The following is a 22,342-nucleotide window of genomic DNA, read 5'->3' as shown; positions in this document are numbered from 1 at the left end:
GTTTTCCCCCATTTTGTCCTTATAATAGTCGGCGCGATCCACTCTTGTAGTCGTCGCCATGGTAACAAGTGTATCCGGTCGCATTTGAGTTAAGATAAAGCCCAATGATCGTTAAAAAAAAAAAAAAAAAAAAGGGATGCGGTGGTATCAGAATGCGAGCTTTGATTGCAGTAGTCTGACAAATTTTCTTGTAGTCTGAGCCGCCATTACTGTCTCAGACGTGTTGTCTGTCCCACACCACCGATGTTTTTATTATTATTATTATTTTTTTTTTTTTAAATAACTTCATTGGCCGTCAGATATTTACAGTACTCCGTCAAAAGACATGCGACAAGGCTAAAAATCAACTAGCTTTTGGATTCAAATATGATTGTGACGTGGAATAAATGTCTTTTGTGGAGCCAATCAATGACTTCATTGATCGGATCGGCAAATGATGACATTAAAGCCGATCGGCAAAAAATGCTAATTATCGGCCGATACCGATCGGGTCGATAAAATCGGTGTAAAGTCTAGTGACGTCAGACTGTTTTTCTGGATGCCTGTAGTGGAAGAGGAGGAAGGAGGGGCACTGTGGCGAGAGCAAATGGCAGGAGGCTGATAAAACACTCATCTCGGCATCATATGCCAGGCAGGGAATTCTGCGAGCCTCAGACACCGTGGCGGCGCTTGTTGGAACGAGGCCGACGAGGGTGCAAAAAAGCCTACCGGGACCGCAATGGGAGCATGAATGCGCAATTCTCCTCACTGAGTGAACTACAAAAGTCAAGTCCAAAGTCAATGGTGGACCACCTCAGTGCATTTACGGAAACACAAGGGAAAATAGATTTGAAAAAACAAATACCAAAAATATCAGAAGTAGATATAGAAAATGCCAGGGAAAAATCTGATTCATTCGGAAAAAATACCCAACAAAATATTCTTTGAAAAATATACAAATAGGAGAAAAATTACAAAATATGAGACTAAATGAGCTAAGATATTAGGGGGCAAATACCACATTTTGGGGCCAATTTACAAACATTTAGAAAACAAAGTATTAGACAAATGTTAAAGATCCACAAATCCAAAAAATCCATAACCGATGAGAAATGGGGTGGAAAGAAAGTAGTGGAAAAATACAAAAGGATCTGACAAATAGATGACTATTGGGAAAACCAAAATATCAGTAAACAAAAGAATGTCACAAAAAAATAGACGAATACAAAAAGATTAGTGTAAAAATAAAAAATCCCAAATCCTAAAATATTTGACAAACCTATTAGGAAGAAAAAGTTTGTTATATGGACATGACAAAAACCAGCTGGATTGCTTTGTGTTTTAGCGTTAGTGCTAATTCTCGACACTTGTCCGCAGGAGGCTTATTAGAAGGTAAATAAATGCAAGAAGGTAGATAGAATATAGATAGACTCTTTTTACAATCACTCTCCTACCAGGCAGTTTCCTTATTCCGCATGTAAATGTTCTTGGCGGGGATTCGTGTGCGTTCATCTCGGAATCATAGGAATGATTCCGAAAACATCATCCGTCCATTTTCTGAGCCGCTTCTCCTCACGCGGGTCGCGGGTGTGCTGGAGCCCATCCCAGCTATCTTACACCCTGAACTGGTCGCCAGTGATTGGGAAAACAATACAATACAATATATTTAAAAAAAAAAAAAAAAGATAATAAATTGATGAAAAATACTGTGTGATTTTATTTCTTTCATGTTTATTAGAGGAATCTGCTTGCCGTCTTTCCAATTTGAGGTCAATCTGGATGGAGCATTTCCCTTGCTCCAGATTGATGTCCTACTTGTTTTTTTACACTATTCTCTATCCGCACACAAACCAAAGTACTGGTTGCCGGCGTGAGCCAGCCACAATTTCCATCCGGCCGCTCGTATGTAATCATTGTCAGTGATGTGTGCTTTTCCACTTCATGAGTATGCATACTGATGTTCCACTTTGCGTGTTTGCAGCCTGAAATAGGCGGGTTGCCTGCAGCAGCCGCCGCTTCGTAGGGCACGTCGAGAGTGGTTTAGTCTCGTAGACGCCAAAGTCTTGTAGGCGGCACATCCGCAAGGTGCCCGAACGACAGGCTTACATAAGCACCCAAATAACTCCCGCACGGCCCGTCATTTCTTTTGTGGGTTCGCATGGCACCTTACAACTGCATTGGGTGGTACGGATGGTGTTTAACTCGTGCAATGCCTTGGTGACGCGTGTACAATTTCACCAGAGACAAAGAATTTGTGATAAAAAAATATCTGAAAATACCCCCAAAAAAGATCACGCCTCAATATTCAAATATTGGAATGAATGCGAACCTTTTGGGGCAAAGCATTCATTCATTCATTCATTCATTTATTCATTCATCTTCCGTACCGCTTATCTTCACGCGGGTCGCGGGCGTGCGGGGGCCTGTCCTCTCGCTGTCTCTGGGCGAGAGGCGGGGTACACCCTGAACTGCTCGCCAGCCAATCGCAGGGCACATAGAAACAAACAACCATTCTGCACTCACATTCACACCTCCGGGCAATTTAGAGTCTTCAATCAACCTACCGTGCACGTTTTTGGGGATGTGGGAGGAAAGCCACGCAGGCACGGGGAGAACACGCAAACTCCACACAGGCGATGCCGGGGATCGAACCCGGGTCCTCAGAACTGGGAGGCAAATGTGCTCATCAGTCGGTCACCGCGCCACGCCGCCCATTAAGAAACAAAAATACAAAATGATTATATGGGGGGAAAATATATTATGGTTAATAACAGAAAAAAATTGCACATCTGTAAACACTAATTACAAAACCGCTAGGGGAAAAAAAAAAATGTGACAAAAATGTAAATTGTATGACCAAAAAACAATTTTGAAAACAATTAGACAAAAAAGACAAAATATTAGAAATACTAGAATTTTTTGGTTAGTTTTTAAACGCTACATAACAATCAAATGACAAAGACAAATATTGTTAATTTGTTTTTCATATTTGGGGGAGATGTGATACAAAAAACGCATTAGTTAAATACAATTAAATGTCAACTATAATGCAAAAGCAAGGAAAATGTACAAACATATGAGACAAAAATTACAGAAATATTGTTATGCTCTAAAATTGAAATTGGGAGATGATAAACAACTAATAGAAAAAAATATACATCTGTTAAAAAAGATGAAAAAATTTAGGAAAACATGGAAAGATTTTAGAAAATGCTCAATTATGACAAACAAAATCATAAACAAAAATATGGTACAAATATTAGAAAAACTGGCATTTGTTTTTTAAATACACAAATATTAGATAAGATTTTGGTGAAAAAGAAGACATACTAAGACAGAAATATGTAAATAGAAAGAATGTAAGAAAACAAATGTGATGACGATTACAAAATGATTCTTTGAAAATGCAAGAAACAAAGGAGGGAAAAAATACAAAACTAAGAAAAATAACATCTCTACGAAACTAAATCCAACTATGAGGACCAAATGGAAAAATCTTACAAAAAATGCTAAATTATGACCAAAATACAAATTCACATATATGACACAAATATTAGAAAATGGATTTCATATTTTAAATACAAACCTATTAGACAAACAATGTAAGTATTACAAAAAATTGAGAAATACAAATACATGAATAATAATACAATTTAATCAAATATTACCAAAATATTTTTTTACAAATACAAACGTAAAAAGTAAAATAACACATAATAAAACCGAACAAATGTATCAGGACGAAATAGCTAATACTAACTAGCAAATAGTCTGTCGTCGTACTCGAGCGGCTCCGACTACCGGAGACAAATTCCTTGTGCGTTTTTTGGACATACTTGGCAAATCAAGATGATCCTGATAGTAAACAGTAAATGTAACAATATTAGGCAGGGGGAAAAAATGATTAGGGACAAATAGTAGCCAAAACAAATACGACTATTAAATGAGAATCCAATGCGTCTGTGTTGGTCGCGACCTCGCCTACGGTTTGCATCTTTCTGTTTGCTGTTCCTTTTGCACATAGGATGGGAGAAACCAAAACGCTATTACTACTCAGTGACGCTAAATACTGGAGTAGCGATAATTGCAATTTGACACGGTAATGCTAAGTCGGCACAGGGATAAATTTGACATGCTGCATTGGCACAAGAGATGAAGCGAAGGCAACTGAAACAGTTCCAAAGTCACTCATTTTAAGTAGCTGATTGTTCAAAGCAGGTCCCTCCCATGGACACCATCTCTAAGCTTCTTTTCAATGCAGGAATGTGTTGGAGTATCTTTAAATATATCATATATATATATGTGAATGTTTTTTTTTGGCAGAGCTGGACTGGCCCTGAGAAGCTGCTCGCGCTGGACGAGTTGATTGACATCTGCGAGCCCACGCAGGTGAAGCATATGATGCAGGTCATCGAGCCGCAGTTTCAGCGCGACTTCATCTCCCTGCTGCCCAAAGAGGTGAAGAAAAAATACCCCTCCATTTCAATTCACCACATTTCTCGCCTTGAATGGAAACACCTGACATGTTGCTAGCGCTAATCCGACTGCGGGGCTTGCATCATTCACGGTGACTCAGAGAAACTAGAGATGCTTGTTAAACAACGGATTCCATTGTATATTTGCTCTCTCTGATCAAGGACGTATAAAGCCCACTTCAAGCCGAGTTCAATTCCGATATCGTGGGCTTTTTTGTCTTTTTTTTCCTTCCAGGTTTTCCAGATCCCAAAATATACGACACGGAAAGATCTGCTTTTCAATAGCACTCCCTTGGGGTGCTGAAAATGTTTCATTTTGTAATTGGGATGCGAATCAGTCAGCTTTTGGCGAAATTCGCCGTTTTGAACTAAAAATAGGAAATTTACGTGAATCGTACAGATCCGGTGAGTTTTTCCTGGGGGGGGGGGGGGGTCGCCGTCGTCGTCGTCATACTAGGCTGTTTCGTACTCCTCGAACGCTGGCAGCCAGATCCATTCCACACATCCACACACAGATGTCATTTCTGAATATTACTGCGCGGTGGACTAATATGCGAGCGCATTGGCCTGAGCTTTGGGGCCTGCTTTCGATAAGTCACAGGAATTGACGAGACCAGAAATAACATTTCCGCCGCTTCTGCTGTTAAGAAGTAATGGTACTTTTACTTCATTACAATTATCTAAATGTCGCTCACTACTTTTATTTATCAGTTATTGCTTTGCTCATTTATCAACTGTTTCCTGCGGGAGACTACGATTTCGACTTCCGCATAGGGCGCTGTTTGCTCCAATCCAATTTCAGTGTAGTTCACCAATCAAAGAAAGTCACATCGCCTCACACGCCGTCTTCTGTTGGGCTTCCCGGGCATGGGTATTAACAGGAGATAAGCCAGCCTGGCTGATCGTCGTGCCTACGTGGCGGCCATGTTGGGAAGGTCGTTGTTACCATGAAGGCAACGGCGCGTTACTCGTGCTTACATTTAGACGAACAAAAACAACGGCTTTCATGTATTGTAGTGTTTGTCGGGCACCGTCTGCCCAAACGGGGATATTTCAGCCCGCTTACCACCGTGCAGTAAATTGCAGATGCTTTGTTGTAGTTCTGGCTGTGCATGCGCACACACACACACACAGCAACATCAGAATTTGCACATTCACCTGTTTTTGTTTTGTTTTGCTTTAATTGATGTTCATGCTGTGGCTAAAGAAATCAGAAGTTACTCTTTACTCAATACTTGAGTAATTATTTCACTGTGTACTTTTTTCTCGTAAGTAATTTTTTGGAGGGCTGCTTTTTACTTGAGTCACATTATTGCCCAGTAACAGTACTCTTGCTTGGCTACTCTAGCGACCTCTGGAGCGGACATCCTCTATTGCTACTCTTATGTTTAAGCAACATTTTTGCTCATCACATCAGCCAGTATCGTATTTGTTGCACCGGTCTTTTGTATTTTGGCGTTGTGGGCCTGCGGGTCACGGCCCTGGTTGTGGTCCCAGCGGAACCGCGATCACACGTAACTTCGGCAACATGAGCTGAACCGCAAGTACGTCTTGTATTAATTAGGGAACGCGCCTACAATTATCTTAGTTTACGGATGTTAATGTTAAATGTGTTAAGCGCCGGAGCGATGTTAGGGATTGTCACAATACAATGAACTAACTTCAAATTCAGAAATGGCCAATAAAACCAGGAAAATGCTGTACTTAACCTTTTCCTGAGGATGCATTTGGGATTAGCCTTTGAAGTTGGTAATAGTGAAACAGACCATGATTTGAGTCAATTCTTTTCCAGAATGAGAGTGTTTAAAGAGGAGGATGCTATTCATGTGGCACAGCTCGGAGCAGGCGTCAGGTGCAGGTGGAGATGGAGATGGAGATGGGCCTGGCTCAAGTTGGAGGCCAAAACAAAAAAGCAAAGAAATGAGGAAAATTACATTTGAACATTTTTAAATTGGTACATCCACATGTACTTGAGCAGTACATGTACTCAATGTTTTTCTGTGTGAAGAAAATTATCTTATTTTGCCTTATTCTACTCTTCATTGCTTAATTTGTGAAAATAAAAGATTTCTCTCCCGGGGCCCAGGTGATTTCCCCCATCCCAACCTCCCTTGTTTCTTTTTTTATTTTTTTTATTTTTTTTGTTTGGGGGGGGGGGATCAACAGCCTCGGGATCTGTCGACCACATTCTGAATTTGTCACGCGATGGTCTCAGTGCTTTCCAATAGGTCCCGTGATGAAGCCATTATTCTTTGACTCTACACGACTGATCAAGCTGAGCCGGTCTGCATTTAAGGGAAAAGAAGAAAAGGAAAAAAAAATAATAATAATTGTTGACTTAGTTTGTACACCACATTCTTCGCTTCAGGTGCTTTTTGTTCCCCGATTGTGCCTTTCTCACATCTCTTCGCCCTTCCCACAGCTGGCTCTGTACGTGCTCTCATTCCTGGAGCCCAAAGACCTCCTCCAAGCGGCCCAGACGTGTCGCTACTGGCGCATTCTGGCAGAGGACAACTTGCTGTGGAGAGAGAAATGCAGAGAAGAAGGTGCGTTCCTAATCCTCTGCAGTAGCAGCAACATGTTGCTGTAAAGTCTTTTTGAATGACCTCGAAAAAGTCGTCTTTGTCGTCGTCATTCCCTCTCGCCTCACCGCCGCCAGGTATCGATGAGCCTTTGCCCCTCAAGAAGAGGAAAATTGTCAAGCCCGGCTTCATTCACAGCCCCTGGAAGAGTGCCTACATCAGGCAGCACAGAATAGACACCAACTGGAGGAGAGGGGACCTCAAATCACCCAAGGTAGCTTTTTCCTTCTTATTGATAACAGGAAATCTTCGAGGAAACGAATGGCCCTCGATCATTTCTATGGTTAACTCTACTGTGAGTGCCTCGATCTGACCGCACAGGGTAAAGACTGACTAACTCAAATTTCACCAAAGGTAGCGTTTTCCTTCAAATTGATCCGATTGAATCCTAAATGTACGGACCTCATACGTGTCGCCAATGCAATCCACTGGCCGTGACAGCAACATTAGCGCCTCAAATCCCTTGAGATAGCATTTGTCTTCAAATAGAATAGAATATTTCAGAAAATGAAAACTTCCAACAATTCCCCGCTGAACTCCACTGTTCAGTGCCTCGAGTGATCTCAAATCCCCCATGGTGGTATCCTTTTCCTGCAAATTGCTAAAGTCAAATCTTTGACAAAATGAATGGCTCTCATTTACTGGATGAACTCCACAACGAGTGCCTTCCATCCGGCAGCACAGGATAGACAAATTATAGGAGAGTTGAGCTCAGATCACAGACAGCAGCATTTTCCTCATAAACTATAATACATTCTTTGAGAAGATGAACGAACCCAGATCAATTCGCTGATGATCACCACTGTGACCGACCTGTCGACTTCCAACGACAGCCAGTCACAGCGTGCGGCGCTGGCTACCGCACCTGCAGCACTTGCTGACATTTTACGCTGTTTCTTTGATGCTGAAAAAGGGATTGGTCTTTCTCGCTCTGCTCAGGTGCTGAAAGGTCACGATGACCACGTGATCACCTGCCTTCAATTCTGCGGCAACCGCATTGTCAGCGGATCTGATGACAACACGCTCAAAGTCTGGTCCGCTATCACGGGAAAGGTAAGTCTTCAGACCCGGTGTCCAAAATCACTTTCTGCACAAAAAGACTGGCAGACCACAATGGCATTCAGGAAGTGTGCAAACCTTTTGCACCTGACTACCATACATACAGTACAGCGTTGATTTGAGCAAAAAGGAAGAATACAGCATGGACCGGTCGCCAGTTCCTCACATTGATTGCGAATTGATCCCAGTCGGTGTGGCACGATACACTTTGATGTATTTCTTACCACCCCAACTGTATGAAGGTCAGCTATCTGAAACACTACACTTCTACGTCTACGTATTTTCAGGGCGATTGTGAATTGATCCCATGCACAAAACTTGGCGTTTTCTGTAGCACCGGTTCAGGGTCAACACTGGCCAAAGGCAGACCGGTCACCAGATGATCACAAAATGTATCCCGATAAGAAAAATGATACATCCGTCGGTTTTTCCTGTTCTGGGTCACGGCACCCAGCCTAACCCGTGTCTGACCTGGACTGGTCGCCATTCAATCATAGGGCGATTGTGAACAGTGAAATGCTGCACAAGCCAGCGAGGTGGGCACTGCGCGGTAGACCTTCACCCGTTTTCTGTACTGCTTATCCTGTTCAGGATCCTGACAAGAAAGGCTTAAGTACACCTTCAACTCGTTGCCAGTCATTCACTGCGTGACTGTGAAGAGGACACAATATGTGAACCGTTACATTTGGAATGACTACTAGACTCATGCTTTGATTGAAAAGCCAGGATGTGTTCGGCCACACTGTGCCACTCCAGTCCTGTAGAGTGGGGCTGTAGTAATGCAGACTGCAAAATGGATGCCGACGACAAGCTTTATTTCATCACAGCTCTGTCTGATCATGTAGGACATCTGCAAGCACTATTGGTATTCCAAGCTGTCGCCAGTGCGGCTGTGTAGGTCTCGTGGTGCGGCATTGTGTGGTGTTGATAAAAGACAAAGGACTGTGGAATGTGAGGAATTTGTTGTAAATCACTGTAGCGCCACTGTTGTTACAGAGCTTGAAATAACAATCCTGTGTTCTCTTTGTTATTGTTGACTTAGCGGAATTAGATGCAGTTTGAATGACGAGCTGCAAATTTCCCCACTGCTGCAAAGGTAGCTCACGTCCGGCCGGCTTCAGCAGGAAAGAGAGAGGGAGTGGAATTAAAACCAGTCGACCATTTTGGCGCAAATTGCATGTCCGTGCCAATAAAAGTGCGGCGTAAAAGATACATTAGGATTACCGCCATCTGCGTGTAGTAAGTTCCACACGGTCAGCATTCCTTCACAGTCTGTCACGGGGTGTTTAAGTGGTCGGCCGCACCATTTCACACACTTGAACCAATATATCGGGACATCTGGCCAGTCGAAATGGTAGGAAGTGTAACGGAAAAATACACGTCACACCACGACCACGGCCGCTGCTCTGGGAAGAAGAATCTGTACAAGATTTCGGGGTGTCTGTTAAGCCGGAGAGAGAGAGAAAATTGACCTTGAACACTGCCGTGCGGAACACCTCTCAAGGAGAATCGGTAGAAGAAGAATTGTATCTGTTCTAGAAAAATGAATGATCCTCTAAACACTACCCTGAGGAACTCCACTCAAAGTTGTATCGGATCTTATTGAAAATGAATGAGAAACTCGGCTCAACATTGTATCTGATTTTATAGAAAATAAATGGACTGCAAACATTTCTGTGTGGAACTCTGCTCAAAATTGTACCTGACTGATTGTTCTTACAAAAAAGGGAAGCGCATGAGCAGCACTCTACAATATATGGACCAAAGTATTGAGACACCTGTTTTTTGTTTAGTTTTTCCAACTACAGTAAGTGGGGAAATGATGACAATGTGGGGTTGTTCACCCAGCTTCCACTCCTCCCTGGGAAGAATTTGGGGTGTGTTTTCTCGAAAACAAATGGACTGGGAACCTCCCTGAGGAACTCCGCTCATAATTGGATCCGACTGATTGGTGTTACTTTGGCTGCGTCGTCGTGATCCATAAACCTTTGCAACACGATAATTAACAATCATGATTGTGCCATTAGTTCTTCTATAGATGTAGGATACTTGTTCCATCAGCCGTGTGAGAAATAAACCCGGTTGCTGAAAGCAGCCTCACAATCAGTACACAATGAGATTGCTCCTTGCCAATTGTCGAGACCGAGTGCACCTGTGGCAGTGAAGGCAATGATGGTTTTCGGTTTTGATTTTGGCCCTTCCAGTTGCAATTTACTGTAAAACTGACCCATAAGCCAAAAGAGAATTAAACATTGTATATTTAATCATGAAAATCTTCCACTAGACCTTATCATTTCATCTGCTACCTTAATGCCAATATAACACAAAATGCCATAGACGGAAATGTGCCCAGATTTTATGGTAATTACAACCCTTAGAACAACTCAAATCATCTCTCCCCATTGAAATGAATGCATTTCGCCTCACAAAAAAGGGTTGCTTTTTTTTCCACTTGAGATATGAGTCCCGTTGAGTCACTTGTATCTCAAGGCACCACTGTGTCTATTTAGAGCGAGGCTGTAAACAACGGCCGTGTCGTACAATCGGCACCAGAGTGTTTCTCCCCTTTCGTTCGCCAACATTACAGTGCGGATGATGCCGACAAAAGAAGCGCTTTCTTATGAGCTTCGCCCAAATCAGAGAATATTTTAGCGCCTCGGAGAGATTCGTTGCACACGCTGGACTCTTACCAGAGAATGCAAAACACGACAATGGATGGGCGTCTTCTCGCTGTCAAGTCAGTCCAAAAGAATGTCATAGCCCTAATTTCTTGCTCTGTAAACCTTAAAAATGATCCTTTGGTGCAATAACCCCACCCGACCGATCCTATCGGTGTGCAACAATACAATGCTCTAGTCTCATTTACACCGAGATCCCACAAAATCTTCCCAGAACAGAACAGAACAGAACAGAACACCCAGCCTTTATCCACTTTTGCCGTTTACAGAGAATACAGTGACGCGGGATTTTGCTGCAATTCCAGTTTTTACAGGCGATTAGATTTAGGGGGGGGGGGAATTCCCATAGGGGATAATAGAAGTGAAGTTACCAGTTTTGCTCTCATAAAACATCTTGAACTGTACAATGCAAAGTTTAAGTAACACTTAAACTGTGTTAAAAAAAAAAAAAAAAAAAAAAAAATCAAACTCAATTAAGGTGTACTGTAAACAAACTTTTCCACTTGGAAGGAGAGTCTCATCAGCGTGTACTGTAAAAACTAAAACCAGATATGTTTAGGGTTAGGGTCCTGGACCACAAAAAGGCCAAGTTTGGTTGGTGGGTTACTTCTCTAGTTAGTTTATTCATTAGGAAGTTGCTTGGTTAGTTATTTAGCTGTACTAAACTTTTCATTGACTTTAGGTGACTGATAAAAGATGTTGGTTGGTTGGGTTGCTTGGTTAGTTTGTTAATTTGGGTTTTAATTAGTTGGGTGGTCAGTTAGTAAGTTATGTTAGTTTATTAGCAGGAATACATTTCCTACATTTTGGTGACTGAATAAAGGTGTCGGTTGGTTGGTCTGTTAATTAGTTGGCTAGTTGGTTTAGCCATTTGGTAGGTAGGTAGTGACCACTGTTAATAATTAAAATGTAAGCATAATAAAAGTTGACTGCATGGTAGGCGAGTCTCATCAGGTAGAAACAAAAAAGTGCTCACTTTTCAGTGTCTATCACAGCCGTCCGTCCTCTGTGCCATCTCTGGTAGGTACCCTTGGAAGAAGCCATCAAACGGAAAGCAGAAGATACTTCCTTTATCCATGAACACGATCCTTTATATTCTCACTGAGCTGAAGTCGAGTGCAGTTATGCGCTGCAGCACTTTAGGACAGAGGCTTCGTACAGGTCGCACAGTCATCTTCCTACCACGCTCCGTGCAGTAAATCCTCTCCGCCTGTGACAAAGCCGGTACGTTCCCATGTTGTATATCCGGCAGCCTCCGCCCACACACTTTTAATTGAATGCATTGAAGATCCTGTAATGGAGGCACATAATGCACAAATCCAATTGATCGGAAAGGATTTCCCGTAAGCACGCTAATCAATTGCTAATCTAGCGCGCCGAATGAGGATGAATGAGGGTGTCGTCTTGATTAGACATTTGTCAACCTAATGGGAAAAAGATGCGTTTTTTGGGTATTAACGTTCACACTCAGGCCCTTCAAAAACAGGGGTTCTCTACCGTTTTGGGTCTCGGGGACTCCTTGCACTGGTGCAGCAATAGAGCTAACGCAATACCCCGCAGATGAAAAATGGCAGTCGACATCTTTATACCGTACAACAATATATATCGTACGGCTCTAAGCCCAACTCAATTTAGCGTGATCAATTTCCTCTCCGTAGCATTTTCAACTTCCTGACTTGCTGTTATTCGCGGGGTTGAAATCCCCTAACTATTTCAAAGCACGAAGAGCAGGTTCATACCGATCTGTTAGCGTGACATGTCTACGAGTAGCACGCTGCTTCTGATTGAGCTCGGCAGGACGGTAGGGACACAGCAGACCCCCAAGTTACGACTTGTGGAACCTCTGAGGTCCAGGGACACCGGTTCGAGAACCACTGCTTTAAGATAGCTCAAATTGAATGTGGTGCATCCCTTTTCCCTCATAAAACGACTTGTTTCCCCAGTGTCTGCGGACGTTGGTGGGCCACACCGGCGGTGTGTGGTCATCGCAGATGCGCGACAACATCATTATCAGCGGCTCCACCGATCGCACACTCAAGGTCTGGAATGCAGAGACGGGAGAATGTATCCACACCCTCTACGGGCATACCTCAACAGTGCGCTGTATGCATCTGCACGAGAAAAGGTGAGGCCACTTGCTGTAAAACAACAGAAACACTATTGGCACTTCTGGGATAGGGTCGGTGTCGAGGGCCAGAAATGTGGGGCTATTTAAAATGGGGGTCCTGGATCAGCCAACGAAACAATACAGCTCGCCCTTGAGTTTTTGCTCTTCGGAAGGGCGGAAATTGCCTGTTCTGCACCTCTGATCCTTTATGCAAATGTGTGGAATTCGTTCTTGGCCCGCTTTTTGCCCTTCTGCAAAGTTTGTAGGCATATCAATTAGTTGTTGGACTCATCCTGCTGACGAACCAGTAAACAAATGGCAATTGATGTAAGAAGTAATGAGTTTTTGGCATAATAGCAGCTGTAACCTGACAGGCCCAAAGAGCACCTGTGTCTACGTGAAAGTGACCATTAACCGTAGTGGCCATTAAACAGGCCCTCTTCAGTGGAGCCCCCGCTCGCTCATTCGCTCCACAATTGCACCGGGGATGCTGCAAAGCGCGCTTTGCGCCGCAGGGCCCGCCGAGGTTTTGTGTAGCTTTTGAGGACTGGCTCGGTGGGATGGCTGCGAGCTGTAAAGCAGATGGTGAGTGCTACGGTGGGCCTTCCTCTCCGTGGGCTTTTCTCATTATACAGCAGGTTTTTCCCTACGAGGCCTGCGAACGGAGTGATGCAACTCAGCATGTTATCAAGGAATGTGTATCATCGACCTGAGACCAGGCGTAAACAAATAGACGATGATGTCAACAAATCCACCCTATGAATAGAAAAGAATTGAGACTCGAGCTTTATCGTCACTGTCACAGGAACGATGAAAATCCGTCAAGGCATCTCACAATTTGGAGCATTGAGCTCCAAAAGAAAAGTAGATGCACGGACACTATCAAAAAGACATTTAAAGAACAGAGAAGTGTTCGCATTTGGGAGACTCACCATATTGCGATATGGCATTCGGTTATTGCACAGATTGTGATCAGACAATATTGCACTTATATGTGAAGCGGGTGTGGTGTTAGTCATAAGCTCTTGCTGTAGGTTTTAGGGGGCAGATGCATTTTAGTGCTTGGTATTAGTCTCTTTTTAAGCCTCGTGGTTCTAGACTTTGTCCTCTGGAAGGGGGGAGAAAAGTGAGTGTCCGGGGTCAGAGGGGTCCCTTTATTATTCCACTGGCTTTTCACATCAGTCCGCCAGTGTCGGCGTCCTTGAGGGTGGGTAGTGTGCCTCCGATCACCCACTCCGCTGCAGGTCCTTTCCCGTTCAGCAGCAGATCAGGAGGCTCTCCGTGGTAGATCTCGAAAGGTTGATCAGCACGTGTCGAGGGCGCTGCGCTTGGTGTAGTTTCCTGAGGAAGTAGTCTTTTGGCGTGCTTTCCTCACCTGATGGGAGATGTTGGTTGACTCGGTGATATCTGCCAAGATTTGGACTCTGAGGCACTTGAAGCTTTCCACCCTCTCTACCTCTTTCCCATCAGTGAGGAGCGCGGTGTGCTCAGTTCTTTTGGATTTCCTGAAGTCCATGATTATCTCCTTTGTCTTGGCTGTTTTCAGATCCGGGTTGTTGATTTCACACCATCGCTCCCTCTCGACTGACTCGTCATTGTCCTCGATCACTTCTACAAGCGTGTTTTGACGACGACGTCGTTGTCGGGGTGAACGGTAGAGCAGTCATATGTAAAGAGGAAGTCGAGGAAAGCGACCCCGAGTTGTCGTCTTGTTCAGGATGAAAGCGGAGGAGGTGGTGGTGGTGTCCATCCTGACATTCTTGGAACTGTTGCTGAGGAAGTGGTGTATCCAGGTGCACAGTGAGCTGCCGATACCCAGCAGTTTGTGCGTACGACTATTATATGGAGAGCTGAAATCCACGAGCAGCATCCTTACGTAGGTGTTAATATTGTCGAGGTGCGTGAGGTGAGGGCTATGTGAAGTGCTGTGTTAACAGCGCTTTATCTTCCGCAGCCTCTAAAAATGGGTCTCCGTTCTGTGTGCTCGAGGGTCTTGTGTGTGTGCAGCCTTTAGTAGTTTTTGTACACTCAAGTGCAAAGCTTGGTAGAGAGGAAGCTCTAAGTTTCAGGTTGTCGAATGAGTGAAAAAGAATTGTAGCACTGGCTATTACTTTTCAAAACAGAATTCCCGAAGTCTTTACAGACACCGATTGGTCGGGTGGTTAGTAAGGTGAAATGCGGTTGGGCTCCTGGATCACAAATAGGGTTCAGGGTTCGGGGTTGGGTTATTAGTTTGGGTTAGGCTGAGTTGGTCGGTCGGTTTGTCGTTTAGTTGATAGACTGGATGGTCGGTCCGAAGGTCGGTCAGTTGGACCGACATTTTTGGACGGGTGATGCACCTACTCAAGGCAGCCGTGGCCCAATGGTTAAGATCATCGCCTGCCACCGTGGGGGACCTAGGTTCAAAACCCTCCGGACTCACGGCTGTGGTGTCCTTGAGCAAGACGCCGATACCCCGAAATGCTCCCCGGGCGCTTCAGCTGCCCCCTGCTCCAGTGTGTTCCACTAACATGTGTATGTGTTCGCTGTGATGGGTTCAATGCAGAGAACAAATTTCGTGTGCGTGCATGCATGCATGTTCATGACAATAAAAGATGATTCTTCTTCTTCTGATTCTTCTTCTATATTGAAGTGGGGAGTTTTCACTTTTTAGCCTCACATCACAAACATGCACACACACACTTTGACTCTCTGAGCAATTCTGGAGAGCGTGCCGTTTTTTTGTTTTTTTTGTGTGTCGCCAGGGTGGTGAGTGGCTCTCGGGACGCCACGCTGCGCGTATGGGACATCGAGACGGGCCAGTGTTTACATGTCCTCATGGGCCACGTGGCGGCAGTGCGCTGCGTCCAGTACGACGGGCGGCGGGTGGTCAGCGGTGCCTACGACTTCATGGTCAAAGTGTGGGACCCGGAGACGGAGACGTGCCTCCACACGCTCCAGGGCCACACCAACCGGGTGTACTCGTTACAAGTGAGCCACCGACCCGACACGACGCCATCGTCGTGACGTGACAAAATGGCCACCGTCTGAAGCGAATCTGTTTATTTTCGTTCAGTTCGACGGAGTCCACGTGGTGAGCGGCTCGCTGGACACGTCCATCCGAGTGTGGGACGTGGAAACGGGGAACTGCATCCACACGCTGACGGGCCACCAGTCCCTCACCAGTGGCATGGAGCTCAAAGACAACATCCTGGTGTCTGGGAACGCCGACTCCACCGTCAAGATCTGGGACATCAAGACGGGCCAGTGTCTGCAAACGCTGCAAGGTTGGTTTCGAGTGATACGTCAGGGGCGCTCCGTGGCATCGTTCGGTCCTCATTCACTTTCACTGCGTTTATACGTAGGTGAGACTTCGAAATCAATCTTAGGGGTTTTTTCGTGACATCGCAGCTGGTAAGGGTTAGCACTTTTTTTTCAAATGAAGAATGTATGAGTTAGGAGGTGATCCCTGGAGCGTTCACACTTGAAGTGAAGCGCGCCGCGCCGGAGTTCAGTTGAAAAAGGACTCGGATCCACCTTCAAGTGCTTGTTACTTACTTACTGCTTGTTTTAGTCAAACGGTAGTTCACACTTGGCCATACAAGGTTCAAAGAAATGACAATAAATTTGAAGCAAATTTGTACACGGCCGGTGCATTCACACTGGCACCTTTAGCCAAAAGACGAAATTGTCATTTCGCAACGCTTTCTGCCGGGATTTGGACGCCAGTCCTTGTCTTTAGTCCGTGTAGCGTTCACACTTGAGCCGAAGCCAACTGAGCCGCATCGGAGTTCGTTTGAGTGATCTGCTTGTTGGTTGGCTCCGACGGTTGCGCTCAGACTTGACCAATCAAAAGTGGCGTTCACGCTTGAGCCGCAGTTGAGCCAAATGCACCAGCGTTCACATGCAAAATGACTAAAAACATCTCTTCAAGTGGTCTCCTTGTTGATTGCTTCAGATTACAGAGTTGGCACTCAACAAACTTAACTTAGCAACTCCATTTTATTTCTAGGGCACTTCAACAACTACTGCAGTTGTAACAAAGTGCTGTACATATAGTAATTAAAACCATAAAAATACATTTGTATTGTCTAAGTCATACAAGAGCTCCCTTTGCATTGACATTCAGCATACAGGAGGTGCAGAGTTTCCTTCCCCTCATTGCCGTGTGAACCAATTAGTAGATGGCAGAGAGGAAGGAGCAAGACCAGTATGAGAGCGCTCGGCTCATCGATGTCTACGGAATTGGAATCTCGAGATCACGGCGTGCGCCGCGTCGCTCGCGTTTGCATGTCAACGAACGACCGCGGTTTTTCTAACAATTGACAGTTTGTCCGCTTGTGAGTAACCCGCATACAGAAGGAGGGTTGCGCCTTGAGAATCCACAACCGATTGGAACCGGGACTAACGTTCCAGTTTTCCCGGAATCATTCAAATTTAAAAATGTTATTTCACAGTTTCGAGTAAGAAAGTGTCTTAAGTTTGTTCAAATGGCCTCAGTGCAACACTTGGAATACGATGAGATTGTGCGAAGGAGGCGTCGTAGACGAGCGAGCCTCAGCCTCCACCGCGCGGAGCTTCAGTCAACCGGGTGAGTGAAACCATAAAATGCGTCTTCGCCGACATTCGGACGGTCGGTCGCGCTTTTGCACTGATGGCTTTTAGCATTTACTTTAGTCTTCAAACCAACGTAAGAGCCGATGAAAAGCTTAACATTGAGCCCAAACTTTACCGGAGCAACTTGGCATCACAATGAATCGGGACAAAAAAAGTATCGCAAACACTAACTCTCTCCGTATCTCCTCCGAGCACGCTGAGGCGAAGCTCTTCGTGATTGGATCGCCGCGGACGAACGGCGACAGTCCAATCGCGCCGATATTCTCCGCTCAATCAAATACCACAGTAATGGCGGAGCGCAACGCAAAAAGCGTAGAAAGTGTCAAATAAGGGAGAAGATAACGGAGTTTTTGTAAACAGACATGCGCCTAAATCTTCCATTGTATTGCATCATCAAAGAAATGCCACGAGATTTGGGTTGAACGGAACCAAACCTGCCAAGTGTGAAAACTTCTCAAGGAAACGAGGGCCAACTACGTGATTGAAAAGGCAATGTGTATTTGTTTTTGCTTGTTTGTTGTTGTTTTTTCCCCCGACTTCCATTTGGAGCAGAGAGCCAGAACCCCACTGACTCATTGTAATTTGGAGACCTCGAAGCAACCAAGTTTGAAGGCAACTTTAGAGATGACCTCCTCGGTTAGTGGTGGCTACGTTTCCAATCCCATTTAGTCCCCTTTCCTTGAACATTCTGAGCAAATTCTCGAGATTTGCGTTGATTGCATTTCCTAACCCATAATTATCTCGTTTGTGTAATGATGTGCCAAATCCTGAACTAGGCCAGTCCAAACCAGACACATGGAGCTTGTTTCTTTTGTGTTTGCGTGAACTCCATTAGCATCCATGGTGGCTCACAGGAAGTTGCTGGAAAGGCGACCCCTAAATTCCCTCAAAAGGAGTTGCGCCATGGCGTGATGGTGAAAAGGCAGGCGAGGGCGAAGGCGAGGGCGAGGCTTCGGCGGATGTTTGGCCGAGATGGGGGGGCGGGGTCTTTGTCGGCGCTATAATTAGGTCGGTGAACAATGTGTCAGACATTGTCACCTTCGATGAATGACGCAATAGGCGGACGAAGCACATCGGCTGAGTGTCGACGAGCATGCTAACGGCGGTCTTCGAACGGAGCCCATGCTGCCGTGGTAACAGCGGCTGTGGCATCAAACGGATTTCATTAAGATACCGCTTTCAAAAGTTTTTGTGACAGCGGCACGCAGGCGGAAGCCTCACCGTGTCACCGCCTCCCTTTTTGGGGGAATCGCTCGGAATGGGGACCCATCGGTCAACTCCGTGTCTTGCCATAGTCAAATAAATATACAGCGCAGCATTTGATGTATTTCTCTTTCCTATCGTCCGTCTATGCTCGCACCCGTTCTCTCGCTGTGTCCGTCCGTCTCTGTCTGGACCGTCTGTCCGTCCGTGTCTAGCTTCCATAAGCAGCCATAGTTAATTTCTTCGTGAGCAAATTCAGCAGGGGATTGTATAAAAGCACCAATGTGCTCTTTGTCTGTGTCGATTGTCAGTCATCCCAGTAGGAAAGCAGGTTCTGGGCAATGCACAGCTCAACAGTGTTAGGGAATCCACGATAGCTTCGAATGCTGTCCATTTTTCAGAAGACAATGCTTATGGTATGGTTTGCGTTGGGGGGGGGGGGTCGCTCTTTAAGACTCGAGACTATGAATACACAGCTGCCCTATTACGAAAACCAGAAACGGATAAACCGTATTATCTGCAACGGATATGTCACGCGTGGCATTACATGCGAGAGCTCTTTCTGCTATTTGGCTAACATCATCTCATTTGTCTAACGCGTGGCCCTCGGTCTTTCCCAGGTCCGCACAAGCACCAGAGCGCCGTCACGTGCCTGCAGTTCAACAAGAACTTTGTGATCACCAGCTCGGACGACGGCACGGTCAAGCTGTGGGACCTGAAGACAGGCGAGTTCATCCGCAACCTGGTGACCCTAGAGAGCGGCGGCAGCGGCGGCGTGGTGTGGCGCATACGGGCCTCCAACACCAAGCTGGTGTGCGCCGTGGGCAGCCGCAACGGCACCGAGGAGACCAAGCTGCTCGTGCTCGACTTTGACGTTGACATGAAGTGAACGCGGGGCGGCTGCGCAGTTGTTACGGGGAGGAGGAGCTGGGGGGGGGGGGGGGAACAGGAGGTCTCTAAATGCTACAGCAACCGACGCCGATCGCAAGGGGGCCCGCCACACTGAACAGGGCCGATTGTTGGCATGTACAGAGAACCACCTCGTGAGGAAGGAGATCTCAGTTTGAATTTCACTTTGTTGTCGTTCCTGCTCCATTTGCTTGTTCCCGTTTTGATCCACGACGTGATCGACTGTGAATTTCAAAATCATTTTTCCCCCGCCTTCCTGTTGCTAACGGCAACAAATCCCAGTATTAGAACCCGCCTTCCCCCCTCATTGTTTGTTGGGGGGGGAAAACAGGAACAGGATCACTATCAATGCTGTTGAAGTGTTTCGCTCAAGTTTGTGTTCCAGCCTTTCGAGGCCTTGAATTGTGCTGCCAACTGACCTCCCACCATGTATTACAGAGGGAGGGGAGGGGAGGGGGGGGATAGGAACCTAAATGCGGTCCAGTTTTTCCCTCCAGTTGTTCCACAGCGAAGAATTCTCATACCACTCAGCTCATCTTACAGTGGAAGAAAACACGAACATCAATGCTGTCCAGTTCTTCAGTTGAGCTCGGTGGTGTGTTCCTGCCTTCTGAGAACAGGAATTCTGATGCACCACAACCCCTAAACAGGAGCAGAAACGTAAATGTTGTCCAGAGTTTTGCTCAAGCTCGGTGGACTGTTCCAGCCTTCTGAGATGTTGAATTCTGCTGCCCACCAAGTCTCCACAAATAAAAACAGCAACAGGAACGGCAGTGCTGTCCAAAGTTTTCCAGTCGAGCTTGGGGCGTTCCAGTTAACCTCGCGCCACATTTCTACAAGGGGGGAACAGGAACGCCATTGCTGTCCAGAGTTTTTCAGCCCAGCCGGTGCAGTAATACAACAGAAGCGAAGAATTCTGCTGCCCTCCTTCCTCAACTACCGACCTCCGACAACACCGCTACATGAAAAAGGAACAGGAACATCAATAGCTGGGTGTGTGTGTTCCAGCCTCACAACAATTTTACAAGGGCGGAAAATCAGTATCAGGAACGCCCATTCTGTTCAGTCCGGCATGGTGGTATAGTCCAACCTTCCGAGGTTAGGAGTTCTGCTTCCAAGGACAGGAACACCAATGCTGTCCAGAGTTGTTGCGCGCCGGCCTTCTATGGTGAGGTATTCAACTGCCCACTAATCTCTCCAGGAACAGGAACATCACTGCTGTTTCTTCAGTCTAGTTGGTGGTGTGTTATATGCTTCCGATCTCCCACAACAACAAAAAAAACAGGAGCGTCAATGCTGTCCAGATGGTGCTACGTTGAATCCACCATGTCGCCACTGGGAAGAAAAAAAAAAAAAAATCTCATGACATCAAAGCTGTCCGCAGTTTTTCAGTCCAGTATTCCAAGCTTCCGAGGCCAGCGCGCAGCCAGCCGGCCCTCCACGCTCCTCGTCCTCGTCCTCGTCCTCGACCCACTCCCACCTCCCAGCCCGTGGCCAAACTCGACGAATGCTGCTAGATGAACTGGGGGGACGAAAATAGTCAGAACTTTTGACTTTTTCGCTGTGACGTTTTAGTCCCAGGCGAAATTCCAAATTGAACTTTGTTTTCTAGCGGGGTTGAAAGAAGATATCAAAAAAAAAAAAAAAAATCCGACTTTTTTTTTTGTTGTTGTTTTTTTTTTTTTGCCACTGAAACTTGAGCCAAACGTGCCTCTACGAGGCGGAGAGGACTGGATCGCCTGCATGAGTGTGTTAGCGTGCTAGCAGACTTGTTCCGCATTCCTCGGGACAACCAGCAGGATGATAGCAATGCTGCGTGGACAACACAACTGATAAAAAACACTTTACGGGACTTTAAAGGAAAAAGAATGAACAAAAACGTCCTGGCGTGCGATTGGTTGTTGTCCGTGTAGGGCCCGCCTACCCGTTGGTTATTAGTGGGGGGGTAGTTCAAGTGTTATACACGATGGGCAAAAATAAAGGTGAACCTTGTAGCCAAAACGTCTCTCCAAAAGTCACAAGCTGAACTGTGAAAGTGGTTGTAACACTGTATATTAAACAAAAAAGAAACAACAACAAAACAATCTTGCTCTTTCTCCTCGTTTTTCTCCCGCTGTTTTAATTTATGGTCTGGTTCGACAAAACAGATTTATTTTAAAAAACATTTTTTGTTTGTTTCCGTTCATGTAAAACTGCCTGGTAAAAAAAAGGCTAGACAGATAGATGGAAAGAAAAAAAAAAGGGATTTTTTTTTTGTGTGTATTTGTTTCATTGACTTAGAATTTTATTTTCTTAACTTAAAGTGCAATAAATTGTGGGTTTATTTTACTTTTTTTTTCATTTCAAGCGAAAATCCGTTGTCTGTTTTGTTACCTTGTGTGAAGGAATCTTCTATGTTGAATAAAGCAAATTATTTGGGTAATTGTGTCGTAACAGGAGTAATTTGAATTGCTGTTTGTGTTTTGGGTCAATTTGATTGGACGAGATAAAACGCCGCTTCCCACTCATTGGTCGAAAATATTTGTCATTTTGTTTGACTATACATGGTTAGAAACTATCAAAACTAAACTTGGCTTCAGCCGTTGCTGCTCTAAATGCTGCAATATATACTCCACCATTGCCACTTTGCTGCATTGGCGCCCTCAGTCTCCTGTCGGATAAAATTGCCATCTCGTTCTAACGTTTGAGGATTCTCTGCTAGAAATGACCAAAATAAACATACGCTAGCGTTAGCTTAACCTGTTGCTGTGTCTT

General features: G+C 45.3%; 1 protein-coding gene across 6 annotated transcripts in view; it reads left to right on the top strand.

Annotated features, from left to right (window-relative positions):
* fbxw7 (F-box and WD repeat domain containing 7) overlaps positions 1-22,010 on the top strand; it is a 109,701-nt gene extending 87,691 nt beyond the window's left edge. For all 6 annotated transcript variants that reach the window (XM_061770438.1, XM_061770437.1, XM_061770436.1 and 3 more), the window contains 8 exons: positions 4,303-4,437; positions 6,877-7,000; positions 7,114-7,250; positions 7,976-8,089; positions 12,717-12,898; positions 15,625-15,850; positions 15,936-16,146; positions 19,300-22,010. In XM_061770438.1, coding sequence (XP_061626422.1) covers positions 4,303-4,437; positions 6,877-7,000; positions 7,114-7,250; positions 7,976-8,089; positions 12,717-12,898; positions 15,625-15,850; positions 15,936-16,146; positions 19,300-19,568 — 1,398 coding nt within the window. In that variant the 3' untranslated portion in view covers positions 19,569-22,010. The remainder of the gene's footprint in view (positions 1-4,302; positions 4,438-6,876; positions 7,001-7,113; positions 7,251-7,975; positions 8,090-12,716; positions 12,899-15,624; positions 15,851-15,935; positions 16,147-19,299) is intronic.
* Positions 22,011-22,342: the final 332 nt, after the last annotated feature.

Source organism: Phyllopteryx taeniolatus, chromosome 4 (assembly GCF_024500385.1).
Source record: "Phyllopteryx taeniolatus isolate TA_2022b chromosome 4, UOR_Ptae_1.2, whole genome shotgun sequence".
Lineage (NCBI taxonomy): Eukaryota > Metazoa > Chordata > Actinopteri > Syngnathiformes > Syngnathidae > Phyllopteryx > Phyllopteryx taeniolatus.
Note: the sequence above shows the minus strand (reverse complement) of the source record. Positions and strands in the feature narration are given on the sequence as shown.